This window comes from Poecilia reticulata, chromosome 4 (assembly GCF_904066995.2).
Source record: "Poecilia reticulata chromosome 4, P_reticulata-male-v2, whole genome shotgun sequence".
NCBI lineage: Eukaryota > Metazoa > Chordata > Actinopteri > Cyprinodontiformes > Poeciliidae > Poecilia > Poecilia reticulata.
In genome coordinates, this window is record NC_088833.1 from 30,453,684 (window position 1) to 30,468,720 (window position 15,037).

Consider the following 15,037-nt stretch of genomic DNA (forward strand, 5'->3'; position numbering starts at 1 on the left):
TTCTAAGAACTTCTGAGTCTGGATTTAGGATCTCATTATTTTGGTCAGATTATCTGAGTCGACTTTTTCTTTACCATGACAGACTATATGCAGAACTTCTCTACTGTTCCCCTAGGGTGGCAGTCCACCTTTATTGATGTATTTATTTTGTTATGAACAGTTTTGCAGTCTCGTTATTCTTAATATTTTGGGGTTCAATTACAAGCCCGTTTTATGAAAAAATATAATTTTTATTTCTACTATGGTATAAACATGACATAGTGGAAATTTTAATAACGTTAAGGTTTTCAAAAGCAGCTTCATACAAAAACACTAAGTGTGAGCACCCTCCTAACAGACAGGGGGCAGACGTTTCGTTTGAGAAGACGGAAATGAACCCAGCAGAAACGGAAGTTAGTTAAGTGTCAACAACCTGAATTTACAACTTCAGCGAAACTTCGCAGTGTTCTGATACACTAGTTTTTGTGCAATTTATATATAACATTTGGCCGCTTTAGAAGTTATTGGTGCATTATGGAGGACGTTATCTCCCATCCGCCGTGGGAGCGGTGTGTTTTTGCCCTCAAAGTCGGTGGCTAGATAAACAGTTTGTGGAAGCTAAGTTGGCTAACGTTATCTGTCAGCTGACTCGTTTTGACAGCAAACCTTCTCCTAATATGCTCCGACGTTACTTGGTGCTGGCTTTAAACAGGCTTGTTGATGTAACCACGCTGTGTGTAAGCTGGCGTTGACTCGTCCAGGTGTTTAATTAGCAGCGCAGATAAGGTGACCATAGAACTTGGCTCGCAATGTTCCCGCAGCTGCTTCCACCTTTCAACTAGCTGCCTCCCCTCCTCTGCTTTTCTCTCCTCCGTCGCCCTCCGATGGCTCACTGCGTCCCGTCCGAGCCAACCTCCAAGGTTCAGGCTCCAGAAAGTATCCCGTCCCAGGTCAGCGTGGACCAGAGCATGAGGCCGGTGCTGTTTGAGATTTTCGGCGAGATCTGGACCGTTCAGTCCCGGCTCGGTCAAGGTGTGTCGGCCTCGGTTTACCAAGTCAGCTCCGGCAGAGCTGCCACGGCCGCAGTGAAGGAGTTCCAGGGCGACTCGCAGGGAGGGGACTATGGCTATCACAAAGAGAGGGCCGTGCTGGAGGACATCCAGGGGCATAAGAACATCGGTAAGAGCAATATTTGACGTTTTCAGTGTGTGCTTGGTTGCAGAGGTGACGTTGCTTCCTGTGTGTTTAGTTGCTTACTTTTTGGAGTAAGCAACTCCAAAAACTGAGTTTTGTCTTTCTGCAACCGTGGCTAGTAATTAGCCAAATTCTGCAAAAATCCCAAAGGTTTTATTGTTTTTCCTGAAAGAGTGATTCTCTTTCCAATAGTTAATCTGCTGAGCAAGTCAAAAGCATTCACACACTTTAAATGTATTCACATTATGTCATGTTAAAACCAAAACCTCAGTCTCTTCTTTTGGAGTTTCTGAGATCTAAAAATGAAGTACACTTCAAGTGAAGTGAAAGATAATTATTACACTGTTTTCGAAAACTTGTCTGGAAAAAAATCTGTGGCGTGCAGTTGCATTTAGTCCCTCCAAGTTAGCACTGCAACACCAGCTTTTGCTACACTCGCCTCAGAGTACCTGTTTTGCAGGTACTTTGCAAAACATTCTCTAAGTCCCTGAACATCCTCTGGAGTTCAGTTAGATCCACCATCAAGAGATGGAAGGAATTATCAGATCTTTATATGTAACAAAATGTTTTACATTTTCTTTCCCAGTTTACAGTACTTTGTGTTGGCCCACTGCATGCACTTTCTTTAAAATATGTTGAAGCCTGTTTTTTTTAAGTTGATCAAAATTGAAAACAGTTTTGATTACTTTCCTTATGATGCATGATGTGTCCTCCTGTTTCTCAGTCACACTGTATGGCGTGTTCACCAACCACAACTGTGTGGGGGTGGCTACGCGCTGCCTCCTGCTGGAGCTCCTGGATGTCAGCTTATCGGAGCTGCTGGTGAGGCGCAGCAATGGAGTCAAGGGTGTAAGGTAAGCAGCTCCATGTTGCTGCTGATCACACTGTCATTCTTGGTCTCTGGTTGGAGCAGGCGGGTTACGTGTCTTAGCTCCTGTCTTACTGCTGGAATACTTGCAGACAGGAAAGTCAGAGAGTTTATTTAGCTTCAAGAACCAGTTGTGGTTGTTGTCTTATTGTTATTTGCCACTTGATTTATTTCTTAAGACACCTTTGACCAAATTCTTCGATTTAAAAAGCATTTTTTTTTTGTCATTGAATCATCTCACCATGGAAAATAAGAATGGATTAAATACATTTATTAAAATCAAGGCTGTTGGCTCTTCCACTATTATTTGTCCTTTTATAGTTGCAAATAAAGCCTATAACTTGAGAAATGAATGGCTGGCCCCCTGTGTTTGATGCCCTGCAGCAGACCCCAGAAGGGCCACTCCATGTGGCTGGTACAGCACTGTGCCAGAGACATCCTGGAGGCTCTTGCCTTCCTTCACAGGGAAGGCTACGTCCACGCTGACCTCAAACCACGCAACATCCTGTGGAGTGCCGACGACGAGTGCTTCAAGCTCATCGACTTCGGGCTGAGCTTCAAACAGGGAAACCAGGTTTGTGTGCATGTTGGGCTGTGAGAAAATAGAAGACGGGCTAACAGGGATTCTTAAAGTGATCTATTTGTTTTGTTAGGATGTGAAGTACATCCAGACGGATGGGTATCGAGCCCCGGAAGCCGAGCTCCAGAACAGCCTGGCACAGGCTGGGATGGAGGGAGACTCCGGCTGCACAGCTGCCATCGACCTGTGGAGCCTGGGCGTCATCCTGCTGGAGATGTTCTCAGGAATCAAACTGAAAGACACCGTCCGCTCACAGGACTGGAAGGTACCGCCAAACACTCCACAGAACCAGGACGACTGGCTTTATTAAGGAAAATATTGAGTTTCAACCATTTCTTTTTTATCCTGTTAAAACTAGAAATGTTAACATTTTAATACTTTTATTTTATTAAATGCGTTTCTAGTGATAATATAATGCTGCTGCTGAGTTCATTTTCATGCTCCAGTTGAACACTTCTGTGTTTTTCTAAGCTTAAAACAAGGAAATTTGTAATAATGGAAATCTGTTGGATAATGGAATCAGATCACACTGCCTCTGTTTCTGGGCTGCAGGACAACAGCGTTGCCGTCGTCAACCGCATCTTTGCCAGTAATGGCGTGATGTGCCCTGCCATCCCAGTCTATCACCTCAGAGACCTTATTAAAAGGTAAGTGTTGGCTCCTGGACTCTGCCTCTGTTCCTTGACGTAGTCTACAGTGAAGTGGGCTGTTTGCTCTGTGTGCAGCATGCTGCTCAACAACCCAAAGCAGAGATGCACAGCTGAAGCTGCCCTGCTCAACCCGTTCTTCAGTATCCCCTTCGGTAGGTGGACATACTTTGCATGTCTGCAGTCATCCCTGAAGCTCCTACTCTGCTATATTTACCTACGTGTGTGTGTGTGTGTGTGTGTGTGTGTGTGTGTGTGTGTGTGTGTGTGTGTGTGTGTGTGTGTGTGCGTGCGTGTGTGTGTGTGTCAGCCCCTCACATAGAGGATCTGGTTCTACTGCCTTCCCCTGTTCTCCGTCTGCTTAACCTGATTGACGACAGCCACCTGCACAATGACGAAGAGTATGAAGGTATTGTGTGTTTCTATTGTATTTTTTAAATTTTCTTTTTTTGTTACAGAAGCCAGTGTTTCTCAAACTTTTTTGAGGACCACTTAACCCATTTAACAAACAGTCGCGGACCACCTAACCTGAAATTGCCCTGCGATAAAACAACTTAATATATGATGCAATCTGAAATGAAAATATTAGTCATATTGTTGTTGTTTCTTTGTTTTCCTAATGAGAAGAGTGGTGCTGTTTGGTTAATGTGATGACAAAGATATGAACAGGTCTACTTGGGCATTTTGAGTTATTTACATATTCTGAAAGTGTCTAAGCTTTCCAATGATGTCAAATACATGGAAATAAAAAAATAAGTTGTTCTTTACTACCAAATGTTATTAACATTTAGGGCTAATTGTGATTTAGAAGCACAGTTAAAGAAAAATAGACTTGAGTTGCTTTAACGGAAACAAAAAAATATTTTTCTGCACCATTAAATATAAAAATAATTAACCCATTTCTAACAATTGTATTTATTTACTTTAATGTAATGTTTTTTTTTAATTAAATAAAAATAACAATTGCTGTTGACCTAAAAGCAGAGCATCATCCATTACCAAACAAAGTAATAAAAAACAAAGAACAGTTCTGATTAACTGGAGTGATTCCTACTGCTAACCGTTCAAAGGAATCCATCGCTAGTGAACAACACACCAACACTCAGCACTTAGCTTCCTCTGATCATATAAGTAGTCCCTGAGTTGTTTTCTTTCCACCAATGTCTGCAGCTTTTCTTTTGAGTGATCCGGTTTTAAACCAATTTTCCATCGTTATTTTTAACAAAGTCCTTTGGTAAGCTAACTGTGTCTCACTTTAAGTTATCGTCTCGGCAAATAAACAGTCGTTCACATGCAGTACCACAAATGTTGCCTCCTAGTGGTCAACATTCTTGACCACTCGGGGGGGCACCCGCAGACCACCAGTGGTCCGCAGACCGAAGTTTGAGAAAGACTACTGTAGGCATATAAAACAGCATTTGTGATCGTTTTGGAGGAAGTGGAAGTCGTGGCGACACACCGTCATCTAGCCGGTAACCATCTCTGAGTGTGGTGTGAGGATGCCTCAGCACCTGCTGCCAGGCTGTTGGTAATAATGCAGAAAAAATCCACAAAGACCTTAGAGCAACGGACGCTTCAGTTGAGAATGTGTGGCACATTTTCAAGCAAACACTTCAGATATGTTTCAGAACATCTTTGTGAGAACATTAGAGAATTGCACAAGCTTTTAAGGTCTGAACGTGTTGCACGAGAAGCAAGAAATTTCTTCTCTCCCCCATTTTTAAAAAGTAAAAGACATCAGGGCCATCGGTCAATCCAAGCCTTAGTTGAACGTTCTGGTGCCAATGTCGGCATCTCTGCTATGTGAGCTTCCCAGGACTTCTTCACTTCAGTGAAACCTGAAATACATTCCTGAGCACAAATTAATTGAGCCATAACAATTAGAGAAACCAGCTGGTGACTGCAATTAGTACAGAAGAATGTATAGTCGGTACGTGTCAATGTAACTAGAGGTTAATATCAGCAAAAAAACAAAACAAAAGGAAATCTAACAAATAAAAAAAAACTTCCCACAGTGAATGCAAGCAGAAGCTCAACAGTCTGTGTTGATTATTGTTCCCAGACATACTGGAGGACATGAAGGAGGAGTGCCAGAAGTACGGCTCAGTGGTTTCTCTGCTCATTCCTAAGGAGAATCCTGGAAAAGGGCAGGTGAGAGGATTTAGCCAACAAGTCATTGTTCACATAGCAGGTAAATGTTCATGACAGTCTGAACGGCCCAATTTTTTCAGAAAAAAAAATCTGAATTGTGTCACCTTGCCATGTGCTATACCCTGTCCACTGCCTTTCTACAGAATTCAGCATATAAAATGTTTCTGGGCCAATCAGCGAACAGAAGAAGTTGTGAACGATTTTCTGCTGTTTTAGTATTGTAGTCCGACTGTAGTTTTAGCAATAACAGCGGAGGAAGAGAACAAAGCCGATCCGTCCGTGTTGGCCATGCTTCCAGATATCAACTTAACATTAAGTTGATATCTGTTCAGCTCGGCACTTCTCTCTCTCTTTGCAGTGGGGGATGGATGTTTACAGTGAAGGCAATTTCCAATAAGCTTCAAGCTGGGTCATTACCTACGTCAAATGTTAGCAGTTGGTTAAAGTCTCAAGCTTCAACAGAGTCCACACCTCCAGGAAGCAACAGTTCCTCCATATCCAGGGTCCATCTAAGAGGCTGGTTTATACCAGGCTGTATGTGCTGCTAAATCAGAAACTTATCCAGTAGCTTTCACAGCGTCTGCAATCTGGATATGTCACATCCATCTTTTACATCTTTGACATGATTCTGCAGCAGAAGAAGCCAGATGCATTAAACAGTGTCTGGAGCAAGCAGTGCCAACAGTGAAGCATCACATCCCAACCCCACCTCTCTCACTGCCACACATCCAAACAGACTTCTCTACAGCGCCAGCAGTCACTGCCCAACAAACGGCCGTTTCTAGTAGTTGTACTTTCTTTTTATTGACTTTTTGTTATGATCTTGTGACATCATGAAAAGCTCCATCCATTGTTAACAGAGCGCTGCTCTGTGCTGGTTACTTTCTCCTCTTGCGCATGCAGGTCGCTTTGAGGTCTTAAGCTGTTCACACTTAAGTCTGACTTGGGTCGCATTCAGTCAGTAGTATGAATGACCACGCAAAAGAAATCAGATTTCAGCCAACATTTGGGATTGAGGATGTAGACCTGCTGTGTGAACGTAGCCTGAGGCAGATTGAATCAATGCTCAATGTTCTGACTGTTTCTACAACATTCAGCGTTTCTTTCACTCGTCCTTTAACCCTTTCGTTCCCATCAGGTGTTTGTGGAGTACGCCAACTCCAGCGACTCCAAAGAAGCCCAGCGGCTGCTGACCGGCCGAACCTTCGACGGGAGGTTTGTGGTGGCCACCTTCTACCCGCTGAGCGCCTACAAGAGAGGTTACCTGTACCAGACGGTGCAGTGAGGATCAGTCTGCTCCTCCATCCGCCTCATTTAAAGAACAGCGCTGTGTTTTGGCCTACATCCCGTATACTGATACTTTCAACACCTGGATGCAGATGCAGACATTAGATTATCAAGCTTCTCCTGTAGGGGAATTGCTATATTAATTCTACTTTTAAGGAAATAAGTTAAAGTTGGAGTCCTTCTGACAACACATTTACATTTCTAAGATGAGTTTACAATCATATTTATGCAGCAATTAGAATCAAAAATCAAGACTTTGTTCCCGTTTAACACCGCTGCGATGCTTATAGGCTTAATCTGCATGTCTTGGTCATTGCTGAAGTTTTACGAAGCGCATAAGAGATGGGTTGTTTAAAATGCAGCAACTGCTTTGCTGAAAGGCATGTTGCTCAGCATTGTTTCCATGCAGAGCAGCAGCTGAAACTAGCTGTGATGTTTGGTGTGCAGACACCCTCCCAGTGCTTCACTGTGAAAACATCCGACTCGTCTGATGACTCTACTGGAACATTAGCAGTCTGCTGCAGGAGAAGCTGCGCTCCGTTGCCTTTGAATAGTGCAGTATGAGTGGCTAATGAAAACCCATTTGACGTTGTGTGTCAGGGATGTAATTTGTTCTGTGTATCAAGTGATTTAGATGTTTTAGATCTTCAAACTATATAATCCTAAAGAGAAGCTGAAGGTTCACTGTGGTGAAAGCTAACATGTGGTACTGTTGTTCCAGCAGTTTATTTTTATCTATTTATTTTGGGCTATGTTATGTATTTTAAGGTGGAGGAATGGTACTGAGGGATATACTGCCGCCCTGTGGCTATAGGAAGCTGTCCTGTAGCCGTTGACGGAATGTTTCCTCTGACTGAGCTTCCATCCAGGAAAACTTCATGTTTTCATTGTAGCACTGAAAATATCACAAGAACTATTACACATCCTCAATCCAGAGTTCATAGGGATACCGTTTGACTTCTCTACACTCATGTACCGGATAAGTGTAGAAAACTATGGAAAATAATTTAGTTTTTTTTCCTCCCATCAAACTTTTTTCCTAGTGTCATCCTTCCTGTCCTCTTCCTCTCTTGTTCTGACTGAGCTAGCTTCCTATGTCCTACTTTTTGACATTCTTCCACTCTCTTTCTTTCTTTCCCATTTCTTCTTTGTGTCCTTATTTCCTTCCTTTCATCCTGCCTTGAGTCCTTTCCTCCTCTTAGGTTCTTGTTCCTGCAGTAGCAAGATGAAAAACCTCCCCACTTTAGAAACATCCATCCATTTTTCATACGTGTATGTTCCAGATAGCATTGAGGGAAAGAAGGGCTACGTCATGGGCAGGTTTCCAGTTCATACCTCAAAAAAAGTAAAATTTTAATTTAAATTTTAAAATGAGCACAAGGAACAAAGAAGTTTTGGAGTCTGAGAATGTCTAATGTTTACACAAAGATCAGGTAGGAACCCTGTAAAACATTGAAGTTAGAAATTACGCTTTTCTTCTAGTTCAGAAAATGCTCTGACCAGAAGTAGAAAACGTCTCATTACGGCAACCGGCATTGCTGCCAGTTGGAAACGAAGCGTTGCTCCAGATGCAGATTTAAAGCGAACACAGTCAGCCACAGCAGAGAACCACCTGTAGCTCTCTTCAGACATTTCTATGTGACATTGCTTTGGGACGATGGAGTTTTTCTTCTTGGCACCACTTTTTATTTTCTTCACTTTGTGGCACCTTTAAATGTTCCTACAGAGGCTGCTGAAGTGACTGACTGCGAGGAAAAAAAGGAATGTTTGACAATCTCCTGGTGTGTTTGGTTAGTTTGTGCAAGAAGCATTGGGTTGATTTTTAACCCAGCTTTGTAGCAGTACTGTTCTGCAGAAAAATGTGCTTGAAATATCAACAGAAAGTTTAGATTTTTTTTTTTCAAGATGTCAAATAGAAAGTTTTTTTTCCTCTGTATTTTCCATCTTTACTGCTTCAAGCAGATCACCCTGGGCGACAGAAAGCTGGAAATTTTTGCAATGTTATGGACTTACTGTTGTAGAATAAGCAATTATGAAACTCCTGGTTCATCTTCCAATTTATGACCAGATGTAGAGGTTCAGTACCCAAAAATTGTACTCAAGTAAAACATATCCATCCAAGAAATTACTCGACATTAGTATTAAAAAGGCGACTCAAGTACTTCAGTAACTGATGAGAACATTAATATATATTTTAAATGACATCATCAGACAAACAAAACAAAGTTATGTGCATTTTTTTTAGCATTCTGAAAAACCAAAATGAAAAGAATTGATGCAAATTAATTACATAATTACAAAATAACAATTTAAGGAAGAACAAATGCTTTTCCAAATACCTTTAAAAAAACATATTAAACTAATATAGTAAGTTATCTCTCTTTACATATGTCAGAATAAGGTAAAATACTTCCAGTGACAATGTATAGTGTTTACTGTCTTTGTTTTTCCATCTGTAATTATCTCATCAGATAAAAAATGATCATCAGAACAACAAAGCTGATGAACAAGAAGTGAGACCTCTTCAAACAAGAGCTCTCATTTCATCATAAAATGTAGCTGTGTCTCTATCAGGTACTTTTTTGGTTAAAACATGTTTGTTCTTCATTCAGTGAAGTTACTCGCAGTTTGTTGAATACCCAGTTCTGTTTAAGTAAGAGCAATGATACTTCATAGTAACTATACTCAAGTAAAAGTAAAAATTGAGGTATACTAAAACTATTACTAAAAGCTAATTTTTTTCTAAAAAGTTACTCAAGTAAATCTGAGTAAAAGTAGTTCTTACTGCCCAGCTCTCATAGGATTACGTTATGCACAATTATTATACTATCACAAGTGCCATTTAAAATGCTGCTGTAACGACAGGAAATAGGTAGAGTACATTTGCCTTTTAAACATTACACACAAACAAACACACAAACTACACATTCTAATTGAATAATTAGTTTGATTAAAGACAAAAAGAATCCGTAGAATGTTGAAATGAATGAATCTACCCCATTACCACTTATGTGTCCTTTGCCTTAAAGACAAACTCCGTTTAATCTCCATTATTGCTGCTAGACAATAACAATTTATTGCAACCTATTTTATAAAAATTCATTTGCTTTTTACATGCCACGAATGTCAATTAGTTCATAAGGTTTATTTCTATATTATATAAACAAATGGAGATGTGATATTTTAGTTAGAGCAGATCCACATTTCATATGTAACTTAAGCGATGTTGGATGGCTTTTCCATTTGTTATTTGCTATAAATAGGCTGAAAAGTTAAAGCACTGATTATGCTTAACTATTAAATCTTCCCTGGTTAGCATTGCTAACAAATAAGCACTATGCTATTGACCGGAATTGAACAATTCTGCAAAAGTCAAAAAGCAACCTTTTTGTTACTAAGAGACACTTCACCTGTAAATTGACTAAAACAGACAGAATGTGGGTTTGAATGGGCAACCCGCCGGTTTCAGGACGAACCTCTACCTCCTGAGCCACCGCCGCCCCTAAATAGATTTTGTTCAATAGAAGATGTTGTGAAGTCTATATGTAATGGGAAAAGTGCAGTTTTGGTGTCAAGATGGTTCCTCTCAAATATTATGTGCCTGAAGAAAAGTTAATACCTGTTTTCTCACAAAGCAGTGTTTAGACTAAAAATCTTTGTGTAGCTTGAAATGAATTTTCAGTGAAGTACAGTTTGCACCAGCCTGAAAACTGCAACCTCATGGAACGTTTTCTTTCATTCTTTGCCTCGTACCTTGTCACATATCTGACACAGAAGTTTTTTCCCTTTTTAAATGTTATAGTCTTCCATTTAAAGAGGAGGTGCAGTCAGTCCTGAAAAGCTGGTGGTATGCCAGTCTTGGTTGTTTCCCTTTTTCAACACACCTGAATCAAATGATGGATCATTAGCAGAACATTGTCACACTGAGTTAGTTGGAGCATTTGAATCAGCTGTTTTGGAATGGAGACACATCTGACTGGCAGGACACGAAACCTTAATTAGTAAAGCTGGACACCCAAGACTTTATAGTACTTCAACTAATTTAGGATAATTGTAGATATAAAACTTCAGAATTTTTTTCCTTAGAAAATCATGCAATTATTACCAACAAATACTTTTAGATCAAAATGACCTCTGACCTTAGGTGTAGTCTCCCTGCTGCAAATATCCATTCATTATTCTAATTCATTTAATTTCAAACAGACTTTATTAATCACAAAAGGGAACTTTAATGTTTTAACTCATGTTATCTTAGTTTCTTCAAAAACTTGATGTAGATGCTGATGGTTGTGAGCCGTAAGGATTTCCTGTAGCTATCTGCATCATAGCAGCTTACTGATTGAAGACACCTTGTGGTCACATTAAAAGCAGAGGCAATGTCACATGGTGTGTGTGACAGTGCATTCATAGTAAAACAGGGTTATACCATTTTAAAATGTCAAAAGTGATTACAGAGCTGCCATTTAAACTTTCTGTAATATATTAGCAACTAAGCATGGCTACATTAAGTAACAGCACTAATGGGTTGTATTATCTAGAGAATGTAGATCTTTACCTTGCCTCATAGATTTCTAAGAAGTATTCTTGCTTCCTGTTGTTGAACGCCTGACTTTCTCTCGCTGTCTTGCAGCCTAAATGAGTAGCAGACATGTAGCGACATGTTTTAGCCAATATTTTAACTAGCTTCCTACATTTTCCTCACCTGCAAATGGCAAACTTTGAGTCTCCTTCACTCAATAACAGCACCCACATTAAAGAGTGGTGATGCCAGCTGGACTTGGACATGAAAATATTACAGGGAGAGAACAAAGTGAACAGCCCCGTCATATTCTTCATTAGAAGAGCTGACTGCTATACATAACTCTTTAAGGAAGGTTTAGGCTGTGTGAAGACCACACACACTGCGATATCGGACCAAGACAATCCAGTGTGTTCAATATATCGACTTTAGGTCATGAAGTCCTTCTGAGCGGACGAGATCATTCTTAACACACCAAACATGGCATTAATATCCCTTATGACTATAAGACATATCACAATAATCAAGTGTCCTTAAGATTGTGGAAAGGGGGAAGTGGGGACAAAATTCAGCATAAAAAGTTTGTCATGTGAACTAGGCGTTCGTTGACAGAGCAAACACAAGATCTTTTCTATCACAGGAAGTAGCCAACCCTTATATTGACGTGCCCTTACTTAGGTGAAAAATTTTGGATAAGTTTTGACTCATCTGGAGATGCTGGGATACAAAATCTCCAGGTCTAGCAGAGGCTAAGTGTTGCAAGTTTGCAGATATGCCGCCAAGAATTGCTCAAACGCTTTGAAGTTTTGAAAGTTTACTTACATTCAAGTTGGGGGAGCCTCTGAGAAATTGCTCATGCTGGCTACTTCACCAGTTTACAGTTTTCCAAGTGTTGGTTGACATCCCACCCTGCAGGCTTTGGATGTGTTTAAAGTCGTTAGTAGGTTTGCACACAAACACTAAGCCACGGTAATTCAGTGGCACAGCACTGAAGCAAAGGGATAAAATCACTCAAAAATCTAACTAACCCTTAATGTGAAGCTTTTGTTTAAAGATTGAGTATGAGAACTAGGGACATCTAGTGGCTTAATTTTTATATTCCAGCAAATGCTGGATGCTTCCTACTCCTTGTGTGTGTGGGAAAGGTGTTTTTTGTTGAAAGAAAATGCAAAATGTTGACAAGTTTGTCTTGGGCCTCTGTAAAAATGGCAGCCCAGTCACTATGCATTAAAAACAATATAATAGTGATTATTAAAAGAGTTTTCTGCTCATTTAACAGCAGCCTAAAAGGCTGGATCTGGTAAACCTGGTAGCTTTAGGCATGTCTTGATTTTTCTCTTCCTTTGCTTGATGTGTTTGGATTAACAATGTCAAAATCCAACTTCACAAGTTCTGGTGTTTCAGACCCTAAATGAAAAAATGAGCAACAAAAGACGCTACATTAGCATGGAGATCCCTCCTCCACAGTTTTCAGACTGTCTGGAATGAGATCCATTCTGTCACATATCCTTTCTTTGTGAAAGGCAAAAATATTCTCTATAATGTTTAGTTGTCCCCTCCTCATGTTTTCTACTCAGAAAACCTATTAAAAAAATGCACACAGTCTGGTTCAGACATCAACATGTCTGTATCTTCCAGGCTCTAACCCAGCACTGCATCGTTTAGTTTACTTCTATGTACTGCTAACACTGGGCATGTGGAAGGCAAAGACATAGTGAATACAGGCTGTTAAGTCTTTGTCCATTAGTTGGACATTGTGTTGAAAAAAGATTTTCACATTTTTGCACTTTGTTCCGACTTTATGTGAAATCCCAACACAAAGTAGCGCACAACTATGAAGAACTACTTTGTACTTTTACTTAACTTGGCCATTGCCTTCCCGTGCAATTCCACTTGATTTTCATCTCCCTTTGGTGCTCCGTCTGGGATTTCTCCAGTTGAAATTTAACCAAACTAATCGGCAAAGGAGAAGTTGTGAACGATGATATAGATTTACTGCGCTGTTTTAGTATTGTTGTCTGGCAACACAGGGTTGTAGTTTGACAATGTTGGTACAGCAAGTGAATGAAGCCGCTCAGTCTGTGTTGGCCACGCCTCCATATATTGAGCAACTGAAGTCGGAGCAACATAGAGTCAAGGACATTTTATTGCTGGAAAAGATCTTGTGGCCTGACTCTTCACTGGGTTGTTTACAGCACATATAACGTCCTGTAAGCTTCGTAAAGTTGGCCATTACTTATGCCATGGATAAACGTTAACAACTGGGTAAAATCAGATAAATTATTTAAAACTTCAAGAGTCCACATCTCCAGCAAGCAATTGTTTCTCAATACAGCTGAGACCCAAAAGCGTAGAACAAGAGGCTGGACACAACAACCTGCCTTTTACTGCCCTTCACCTTTCAGGGTGTGCCTCAAGCCTTGCCATCCATGGTTAATTGATTGGATTTGTAAGACTGCACTTTGACTTGGCCATTCTGCTTTGATCTAAACCAGGCATGAACAATCCTAGTCTCCAAGGACCAAGAGAAACTTCTCTGATTCCAGATCACAGGAACATCTAAGTAGCAGCTTCCTGTAGATGAGAAGTCAGCTGTTTGATTGGCTGGTGGAGGAGGGACACTACCTTACACCAGGTGCCATTATGCACTGGTTTGTTCTGATCTGTCACATAAAACCCCAATCCCTCATTAAGGTTGTGCAGTTGATGGTTTGTTTACTTTAACCTGTGTAGTGTTTTGTGGAGACAGTTTTTCTAGGTTTCAGTTGCAGAGTTGTGCATGGTATTCCTTAGTCAGCAGATACAAAGTGAAATTTGTGTGTGTGAAGTGGAGAATGCTGCAAACCTTTTATTTCTAGCATCCAGGCTTATCTCCTACACGCACAATAAGTGCAACTCGATGAGAATCCGAGCTCATCTTGGACAGTTTTCATTTTGGCCTTTAAAATGTCTCACAGGAAGAAAGTTCTGCTCAGTCAAGAATGCTGCCGAGACTGATCAGCTGAAGGCCACGTAGAGCAGCAGTCTGGTTGTAGCTGGAGTTGTCCTGTTCCTGGACAGGTCTCAACTCTTTATCTTTTTATTTGGATGTGAAGCATATCTGTGAAATGATAAAAAATGAACCATGCAGTGTTGCATGGAAAATGTTTCTCTTTTGTTTTCGATGTGGCTTAATTGTTTTTTTGTTTTTGTCAGACAGAAACCAAAGGAACTGTAGTCTAAATTTGAAGGGAAGCAGATTTGGTGACAGCGTCTTTAAAGGTCCTGCTTTGCACAGCCCTGAAATGCCTTAAAATGTCAGTATTAAACCAAACCCACAGGCCCTGTTCTACAACGTGTCTGTTTTATCTCGCTTCTTACAAACTAATATGTGAGAGAAAAGTAAAAAGCAGCAAAGCTCTAAGGGTCAACAAAGCTCTGAGCTGGATCAAACCAAAACATTAAGAATTAAAGGTGAAATTGCACATTATTGTTAGTGACTGTTAGCAATTCAAAAATGTCTGAACCATTCTAGACAGTCAGAAGACAATCTGTGGCCTTGGAAGTCTTCCTCACAGGCACTGTTTTGATGAGGGGAGTAGTAGCCATTTTTTCTCTTTATTTTTCCTGAAATGTCCCGCAGGTGAAATGATTGTTTCTTCAGGTTCTGCAACTTAAACAGAAGCACAGTGGACAAAGGCCACCATACATGCAACATGTGTGAAACTTTGTGAGTTTATCCATGTTTTCCTGCCCTCCATTTGTATGAATTGTTGCACTCAGGCTGTTTGAGAAAATCACAATAAAACTGTTAATGTGAACTCCTTGTGGTT

The 15,037-nt window shown here is 40.5% G+C and overlaps 1 protein-coding gene across 4 annotated transcripts; it reads left to right on the forward strand.

Moving 5' to 3' along the window:
* Positions 1-217: 217 nt before the first annotated feature.
* Positions 218-15,025, forward strand: uhmk1 (U2AF homology motif (UHM) kinase 1). 4 transcript variants are annotated; one of them, XM_008407812.3, is made up of 9 exons: positions 218-1,158; positions 1,898-2,027; positions 2,426-2,615; positions 2,695-2,886; positions 3,174-3,268; positions 3,347-3,423; positions 3,579-3,677; positions 5,331-5,419; positions 6,558-15,025. In XM_008407812.3, the coding sequence occupies exons 1-9, from the start codon at positions 864-866 to the stop codon at positions 6,702-6,704; spliced, it is 1,314 nt and encodes a 437-aa protein (XP_008406034.1). In that variant the 5' UTR covers positions 218-863; the 3' UTR covers positions 6,705-15,025. The 4 variants fall into 4 exon arrangements, with proteins under 4 accessions (XP_008406034.1, XP_017159908.1, XP_081462775.1 ...); XM_017304419.2 differs by having other exon boundaries at positions 2,429-2,615; XM_081606649.1 differs by lacking the exon at positions 5,331-5,419.
* The last annotated feature ends 12 nt before the right edge of the window (positions 15,026-15,037 follow it).

What these genes read in the sequence shown, in the direction of transcription:
- uhmk1 (XM_081606649.1), top strand. Translation starts at nt 864, where the DNA reads ATGGCTCACTGCGTCCCGTCCGAGCCAACCTCCAAGGTTCAGGCTCCA. An exon ending in GCTTCAAACAGGGAAACCAG is followed by an intron (nt 2,616 to 2,694) that starts GTTTGTGTGCAT and finishes TTGTTTTGTTAG; the next exon opens with GATGTGAAGTACATCCAGAC. An exon ending in CAATGACGAAGAGTATGAAG is followed by an intron (nt 3,678 to 6,557) that starts GTATTGTGTGTT and finishes CGTTCCCATCAG; the next exon opens with GTGTTTGTGGAGTACGCCAA.